This window comes from Marmota marmota, unplaced genomic scaffold, assembly GCF_001458135.2.
Source record: "Marmota marmota marmota unplaced genomic scaffold, marMar, whole genome shotgun sequence".
Lineage (NCBI taxonomy): Eukaryota > Metazoa > Chordata > Mammalia > Rodentia > Sciuridae > Marmota > Marmota marmota.
Window position 1 is genome coordinate 38,226,754 of NW_026000082.1, and position 8,249 is coordinate 38,235,002.

The 8,249-nt window shown below is 64.0% G+C and overlaps 1 protein-coding gene across 1 annotated transcript in view; it reads right to left on the reverse strand.

Moving 5' to 3' along the window:
- Nucleotides 1-319: 319 nt before the first annotated feature.
- Nucleotides 320-8,249, reverse strand: part of Epha8 (EPH receptor A8) — a 48,924-nt gene continuing 40,994 nt past the window's right edge. The window contains exons 6-17 of the mRNA XM_015484792.2: nt 8,224-8,247; nt 7,989-8,151; nt 6,799-6,892; nt 6,117-6,184; nt 5,241-5,405; nt 4,891-5,076; nt 4,643-4,704; nt 3,912-4,121; nt 3,004-3,153; nt 2,737-2,927; nt 2,319-2,495; nt 320-2,157 (exon numbers count right to left, since the gene is read on the reverse strand). Of these exons, the coding sequence (XP_015340278.1) occupies nt 2,043-2,157; nt 2,319-2,495; nt 2,737-2,927; nt 3,004-3,153; nt 3,912-4,121; nt 4,643-4,704; nt 4,891-5,076; nt 5,241-5,405; nt 6,117-6,184; nt 6,799-6,892; nt 7,989-8,151; nt 8,224-8,247 (1,605 nt within the window). The 3' untranslated portion in view covers nt 320-2,042. The remainder of the gene's footprint in view (nt 2,158-2,318; nt 2,496-2,736; nt 2,928-3,003; nt 3,154-3,911; nt 4,122-4,642; nt 4,705-4,890; nt 5,077-5,240; nt 5,406-6,116; nt 6,185-6,798; nt 6,893-7,988; nt 8,152-8,223; nt 8,248-8,249) is intronic.

The window sequence follows — 8,249 nt, forward strand, 5'->3', positions numbered from 1 at the left end:
AGGTGGGTCTTTGGCTCCTGATGTAATTATGGACAAGCCCACACCTTCCCTTCCTGCCCCACAGTCCTTGTTCCCAGGAGCTGCTCCTTCCTCATGTGGTCCTCCACCAGCGGGTGGCTTTCCCCGCCCCCTGCCTGACTTGAGGCAAGTTGAGCCCCGTGAGCCTCGACCTCTCCTCAGGTGAAACGCGGGCAACTTTTCTCCCTCCCGGGATAGAAGAGAAGCCCCGAAGAGAGAGGTGCTCCCGGCAGCACCTCTCCTAGGGGTGCTCCTTCCCTCCCAGGAGGGACAGAAAAGTGGGGACACAGGCAAAGATGAGGCAGAATTTATTTTCATTGTAGTTAAGTTCAAGACTCAGGATGGGGACCACAGAGAGGCAGGCCCCTGGGACCCCAGGGGGACCCGCTCCTGGGGCAGGGGCCACACTTTTGCAAGTGCCAGGCCCACGTGTTCCCACACGTGACTGTCAGGATCCCGAACGCAGAAACCAGGTGAGAGCGGGTGGGAGGAAGACGGGCTCTCGGCTCCGTCCTGACCACGTTTCCCCTTCCATAGGAAGGAAGAGCAGCTCGGCCCAGGGCAGCAGAACGCAGAGGGCAGGGCGAGCTGCCGCGGCACCGGGACCGCTGAGACGCCCCGAATTATTGCAGGAGGGAGAGGGGGCTCAGTGCTGGTGCCTCCGCGGTAGCTGTGCTGGCTATGGCGAGGGGCTGGGCAGGGGCAGCGCGGCGGGCCCCTCCCTCTGGGGAGCGCAGGGCACCCGGTGGCGTTCCTTGGGTCCTGCCTGCCAACCCCCCCCCCCATGGGGCTTTCTCACCCTGGGTGCTTTTTATGTGCTTCGAAGACCATTTTTGCATTGTCAGGAGTGAGGAAAAATATTCCGACATGATAGAAAACATATTTACATACCCTGGTGGGCCGTCAGGGGGAGGGTCAGATTGCGAGGGGCGGGGCTTCCCTGGCCCCTCCCACCGCCCGGGGCCAGTACCTTGAGACCGGCCCTAGGCTGGGAGGACAGAGGCCCCAGCTCCGAAGCTGGGCTGCTGGGGGCCTGGGGCGAGCAGAACCCCTTCCGGCCCATCTGCACCTGTCGGGAAGCAGGGCTTGGAGCTGAGCGGCCAGGACCTTTGTTCTCTGACCTGGGCACCGGTGGGACAGGGGGCAGGGGGTAGGGGCGGGCGGGCAGTGAGAGGTTGGCCAAGGGGCTGCCACTTGAGAAGACCCTGGGGGGGGGCGATGGGCATCAGACAGAGGGAAGTGGACGCCCCGGCCCTGGCCAGGCAGCCAAGTCCAGCTGGGGGCATCTGTGTTCCCTACTGGGATGCCTACATAAAAGGTGGCCAGGGGGCTGGCCGGGAACCCTGTTTTCCTGTTGAGCAGTGGGGGAAGCCAGGTGGGGGCTGCAGGTGGCCCCCAGCTGCAGGGGAGGCCCGGACCTGAGATGCAGTGGGGTGGGCTCTCCCAGGCAGCAGGAGGGTGGGCCTGGTGCTGGTGAGGTTCAGAAGTGGCCCCTGGCTCCAGCCTCCAGGCATGTGGGCAGTGCCACACCCTGGTCCCTGCTCACATGCCTGTCACACCTCCTCATTCATGACACATCACCCACTGTCACCCACATGTGGTCCCAGCACACAGATGAGCACACGCATCACAACACGTGCGCGTCTGTGCTGGGAACTCACTGGGGACACGCTGTTCACATGGCCCATGGCCTTGTGGGAACACAGTGGCATGTTCACACACAGAGCCAGTGACAGTATCTCTGCTGGACCTTGTGGCATTGAGGCCCTGGGGTCTGGAAGAGAGAAGGCCCTCTGTCCCCGGGGGCAGGTGACCTCCACACTGGGCACCAAGGACCCCTCCCCAGGTGCCTGACCCCTGTAGCTCTGGGTCCTGCAGTGGAGCCTTCGGCCTCTCCAGTGCCTGAGAGGAGGGCAGCAGCGACGCTGGGCGGTGGCCTGGGACCGCCCGACTGCTGACAGCCCAGCACGTCCTCTGACTGCTAGTGTGACCTAGGCTGATGCTGTCCAGCTGGTGGCCATGAGTCAGAGATGCCGGCGGGGCCCCTGGGTGCTGGTCAGCTGGGCCCGCATGGTCTGGATGCTGCCCAGGATCTTCTTCTGGTGGCCCATGAGGGTGATGCCCAGGGCTCGCACATCCCTGTGAAGGAAGTGAAGGGCTGACCAGGGGACCTGGGAGGCCGGGAGCCAAGAAGACAGCACCAAGCCCAGCCCCGCGCTGCCCCCTCCTCGGGCCCACCCCAGCTCTGCTCCAGCATCTGCTGCCCGGCCACCCTCTGAGGACCCAGTCGGCTCACTCACTGGGCATCCATGCGCAGCACCATGCCGAGGGAGGAGTACCCGCCAGCCGCGAAGTGGTCCCGGTACCGGCCCATGCGGATGGAGTCCAGCCAGTCCCCCACAGTGAGGCCCCCGCCGCCACCACCACCGCCCCCTCGGAGGTCAAAGCAACTCCTGGCAAACGCAGGGGGCAGGCACCTGAGGCGCCGGGGACCTCAGTCAGTGGCTTGCCAAGGCTGTGGCCACCCTTGGCTCCACCCCAGCTCAGCAGTGACCAGAGGGTTCCCCAGGTCGGACCCCAGGAAGGAGAGGACTGAGGAAGGGACCAGGCCGGGCTGAGTGTGGCCCAGGGGTCAGGGCCTGGATTCGGTTGGGCAATTCGGGGGCAATTCTGGGAGGTCAGCTGGGCCGCCACAGTGTGGGGGTGGCTGCGAGGTACCTGCCGGCCGTGGCCGTGGCCCTGAGACTCTCGGGGCTGCGGATCAGCGCATCGAGGACACTGACAATGTGGGAGAATCGCGGCCGCTGGGCCCTGTCCTTCTGCCAGCAGTCCAGCATGAGCTGGTGCAGGGCGCGGGGGCAGCCCATGGGCGCGGGCAGCCGGTACCCCTCCTCCACCGAGCTGATGACCTGGGGGCACAGCGCTGGTCAGGACGGGCCTCCCGCGGGCTCCACAGCGCCCCCGCCAGCCTGGCCCGGCACTCACGTCCCGGTTGGTCATGTTCCAGTAGGGCCTCTCCCCGTAGGCCAGCACCTCCCACATGACCACGCCGAAGCTCCACACGTCACTGGCCGAGGAGAAAGTCCGGAAGGCGATGGCCTCGGGCGCTGTCCAGCGGATGGGGATCTTCCCTCCCTGCGATGGGCACAGAGTGTGGAGGGGCTGCTCAGGCCTGGCTGGGGCGGGTCCAGGCTTCTGCCCTAGCCCAGGCCAGGGGGCCGTTTCCGAGTCTCCTGGAGGACACTCGGCCGCTACCTTCCAAGAGTGTGTGTTCTGAGCAGGACGACCCACCTCTCAGAGCCCCTGTGGGGACAGTGAGCCAGGTGCAGAGTGCCGGGCAGTCAGGTCAGTGCCTGAGCCAGCAGGGGACGCCTGGTCCCTTTCTAGTCCTCTGTCCTCCTCCTCCTCATTTTTTTGGTCATGGAATCCTTCCTCTCTGTGAAACCTGACCCAGGGACCAGGTCCAAAGGGCAGCCTGCTGGGGCCACGGTGGGCCACACCCTGCCACTCCATCTGCTTTTAAGGCGGGTCCCAAGGCACCTTGGCAGAAACCTGAAACTCCACCCAATACCCTGGGATGAAGCTGGTTTTCAGCCAAACTCTAGAAACAGGTGCAGAGTCTGTGATTCAGAGACGCCAACGAGAGTGAGTGAACCGCTGGCCCCAGCCCAGCGTTTCCCCAGGTGCCTGGTGATGAAGGAGAGGAGGCCAGTTTGTCCCTAGATCCCGGAGTGGGAATCTGGGGTGGAAAAGGGGAGACAGGGCTTGCCCCACATTGAAGGCACCCCGGACCCTGCCGCTCTCCACCAGCTCCATGCAGCAGAACCCCAGGGCCTGGATTGGGGCAGTCCACCTGCCACCTTGTCCCCAGAGGAGGGGCTCAGGTGACGCACCGTGGTGGTGTAGGCGGCATTGGGGTCGTCCTCCAGCACCCGCGAGAGCCCGAAGTCCGACACCTTGCACACCAGGTTGCCGTCCACCAGGACGTTGCGGGCAGCCAGGTCACGGTGGATGTAGCCCAGGTCTGAGAGGTAGCGCATGCCGGCGCCCACGCCTCTGAGCATGCCCACCAGCTGCGTGATGGTGAACTGTCCGTCGTGGGTCTGTGGAGCACACAGCGCAGCATGTCATGGGCTAGGGGCGCCCCGCCAGGCGCCTGGTCCCTGGCCAGGAGTCCTGTGTGAACGACCCTCAAGCCCTGGATGTGCCTCTCTGCTTCCAGAGCTCCTGGGGGTCAAGGTTCATCCTGGGGTCTGAGGTGCTCCCAGCAAGCCCGAGCCAGCCTGGGAGGTCGTGGGCTGCTCATCCATTTTGCATAAGGAGAAATGAAGGCCCAGAGAGGTTCAGCCCTGGGCCTAACAGCAACCAGCAAATACACAGCAGGGCGGGAGCTGGGGACCCCCCACTTCCTCCCGCCTGGTGGCCCAGGCAGCATCAGAGCCCACAGAGACACCCCTCAGCCTGGGGGAGGACCCCGTGGAGCAGGGGACTGTCGTGATGGGGACTGAAAGGCCGTTTGCCAGGACCTGCCTCCCCTTTCCCCAGGTGTGTGGATGCAGATTGGGGGTGGGCTTGGAGGGCTTCCCTCCCCCAGCCCGCGTGGGTGGCAGGGCAGGGCACGCACCCTCAGGAAGGCGTCCAGAGAGCCGTTCTCCATATATTCCGTCACGATCATTGCCAGGCGGCCTGGACAGGAGGGGAGACGCTGGCTCTTGTGGGGGACAGGGCGCTGATCAGAGACCCTAGGAGTGCACCCCACCCCCAGAGTGATCCAGGGGGCAAGGAGGGGCAGGGTGGCCCAGGGATGGACTCCGAGCCCTCTCTGGGCAGGAGGGCCCCTGCAGGCTGAGGCTGCCCTGGCCCGCCACCTACCACGGGTGACGACACCCTCGAGGCGGATGATGTTGGGGTGGTCGAACTGGCCCATGATGGAGGCCTCACTCAGGAAGTCCCGACGCTGTCTCTCCGTGTAGCCAGCCTTGAGGGCCTTGATGGCCACGGGCACATCCCGCTGCCCGGGCACCCGCAGTCGCCCGTAGCAGACTTCTCCAGACTCCCCTGTGGACCCCGAGAGGGCAGGCAGGAGGGCAGTGGGACCCTCCTCTGGCCCTGGCCCCATGCCCCCAGCCTCGCACGCCCGCGTGCCCCTCTCCCTCTGCCCTGGGTCCCCCTTCCTGGTGGCCCTCCATGCTGTCCCCTCCCTCACAACCCCCGAGACTCACCGGAACCGATGATCTTCTCAATGTGGACCCTGGAGGCCTCGATCTCCCGGGTGAAGCCGCGGCCTGCCCGGCCCGGCTCCTCGTAGGTGTGCGGCTCGGCGCAGCACTGGGGCTCCGGGAGCTTCCCCGGGGGGTGGTGCAGGGGCAGGAAGACAGGGGGCGGCACTGAGGGGCGGGGAGAAGGGCCTCAGTGGGGCTCGGGAGGGAGTCCCCCCGGCATTCCCTGGGCCTGGGACGGGTCTAGGGTGGAGTGAAGGGCATCTCTGGGAGCCCCTGCAAGTTCTTGCTAAGTGACCATGGGGTCTTACGGAGTAGCTCTGGAGTCTGGGACTCCAGGGACTTCTGAGCACGTCACTTGTTTTCTAGGGTCACTTGTAGAATTCTTGAGCTCTTTCTAAATTGTTCTGGGGTAAGAATACACCGCACCCCCAAAAGGAAACAGTTTTGCTGGAATTGCCAACTCTGAGGGCTCCCCAGAGTCTGTGTTAAGAAGGATTCGGAGGCTGCGTTCAGGCCTGATGGGAACCGGTACCAGGACTGATCCTTTAGCGCCCAGGAGCGGGGGGGTGCGGACGGGCATCCCCATATTCATGGGGAGGTCTCTCTGACGATCTCTCTATAGTGGGGTTCTTGTCTAAAGTGTATGAACCCCCTAAAGTCACATGCAGAGCACACAAATGCATACTCCTCTCTACTTCCCTGGGGAGAGGGTCCCCGGTGTCCTCCAGGGGTCCCTGGTCCAGGAGAAGGGGGTAGCACTGGTGTCCAGGGTTGGCTCTTTGTGGCGCCCTGGCACCTGTCTCTGGCTCAGCCTCTCCGGCGGGCACTGTCCCCTCCCCACTGTGCGGCCCCGCCCCACCCGGGCCCTGCGCTCACCCTGGCCGCTCTGGTACTGCATCTTTTCTTCGTCCGAGTCCTGGAAGGCCTTGCTGTAGCCACAGTGCCTGTGGAGGACGGTCACTGCTCTGCCTGGGCCCAGGCCAGCCCCTGCCCTGTGAGGAGTCTGCAGGGGAGAGTCCCTGTCCTCCACCCAGCTGAACTGTGACAGCTGTTCAGTCACAAAGCAGTTTACAATCTATAAAATGCTCTGGAGCCCAGCTCACCCACCCGGCAAAGCCCTGTTGACGTGAAACCCTGCCGGGGGAGGGTACCCCGCTGGGCGACCTTGGTGGGCCCCTTGCTCTCTCCAGTCATTGAATGGTCCTTCTGATTCTCACTGTCTGGGACTCTAGGCCCACATTCAGCACTATTCACAGGGGAGAGTGACCGAGAGCACCGTCTCGTCTGACAGGCCTAAGTTCACGTCCCAGCTCTGGTACTCATCAGCTGTGTGACTTTTGCAAGTAGATCAGCCTCTCTGGTCCCCAATTTACTCACCTGCAAAATGAGGCCAGAATCTCTACCTTGTTGGAATGTCATTGGGATTAAATGAGGTGACGGGTTTGTAACATGAGCCGGCCCCAGGCACCTGGGGGCCACTGGCTCAGTGGGGCTTGGAACGGGTGGGAGGTGCAGTGCTAGAAGGGCTCAGGGTGGCGTGGGGGCCAGAACTACCCACCTCTTCTTGCAGATGAGCAAAAGCAGAAGCACCACCAGGCCCGAGATGAGCGTCAGGCAGATCCAGACGATGGTCCGGGTGTCGTAGCGGGGCCCTGCACGGGGAAGCCAGGTGGCAGGACCCTGCCTTCAGCGCTGGCATCTGGTGACCCTGCCCAGGGCCCAGTGAGCACCTCTTCAGCCATGAGCCAGCCTTTGGTCCCCACCCGCCCTCCTCTAAGCCTCCCCTGAGAGTCCCTGCTGCCCCCGCTGTCCGGCTCTCCGGCCGCCGTCACCACTTGCTGGACAGGGGGCCCCGGGGGGACTCACTTTACTTCTCAGAGGCAAATACAGAGGAGTCAAACGCACACCTGTCCTGCCTGCCACGCTCCAGAACCAGGGTGGACTGTGCTGAGAGCCGTCCCCACAGCTCAGCGAGCCCTCACCAGAGCCCTTCCAGGGAGGTCTCAGGATTATCTTGTTTCCGGATAAGAAAACTGAGGTTCAGAGAACTCAAGCAACTTCCTCCAGGCCACACAGTACGTGGGATGGAAGGGGGCAGGATCCCTGCCTCCAGTCTGAGCACTTGAGACACACGGGTGGCAGGGGAGTGCCAGGTGGGCGGTCACTTAGTCTGTCCTATGGCTAGGAGAAGACCTTCGCTGGCCAGAGCCTAAGGTGATGGATATGAGGGTCGGCCTCGATGTCAGTGGTCCCCAAACTCGGAATGCTTCGGGACCCCCAAAGGCTTAAGAAGACCCAAATTGCTGGGCCCCGCTTCCCAGAGTTTTTGATTCAGAGCGGGAGGCGGCTGAGCACTAGCATTTTTAATAAGCTTCCAGGTGACGGCCATGCTGCAGGTCCCAGCAGAATTTGGGGAACTCCTGCTGGGCGGGGCCTTGGAGCCGGATGACAGGCGGGAGGGCCTGGGATTGGGTCCCACGGACCGCGGTCCTGTTGCTGTGAACCCCCTCACTGCGCTGACCCTGACCTCCCTGTCTATACAAGGGGACCCACAGCGCTGCCTCGGGGACATACACAAGACCTGCTGGCCAGGGCCTCAGGAGGCTCAGCAGCAGCAGCTGGGGACAGGCTGTCTGCTCTGTGGCCTTGGGCAAGTGTCTTTCCTCCTCTGAGCCTCAGTTTGTCACCAGCGGAGACGCTGACCGCTGTCCCACTTGTCCCCCGCCCGCCAGGCCCGGCCGCACTCACGGGGCTTCCCGGTCTCCACCTCGACGGCCCGGCTGAAGCGGCCACAGCCCGCCGACGTGCGCGCCCGCACCTGGAACACGTAGCGCGTGCCCGGCTTGAGGCCCGACACGGTGGCCCGGGTGGTGACGGCCTTGAGGGTGGAGTAGCTCTGCATCTCCTTGTCCTGCAAGGACAGGGACACGGACAGAACCAGGACAAGGCAAGGGCAGGAGGGGGTCAGCGGGCCGCCACCTACCTTCTCGTAGTACTTGACCTCGTACT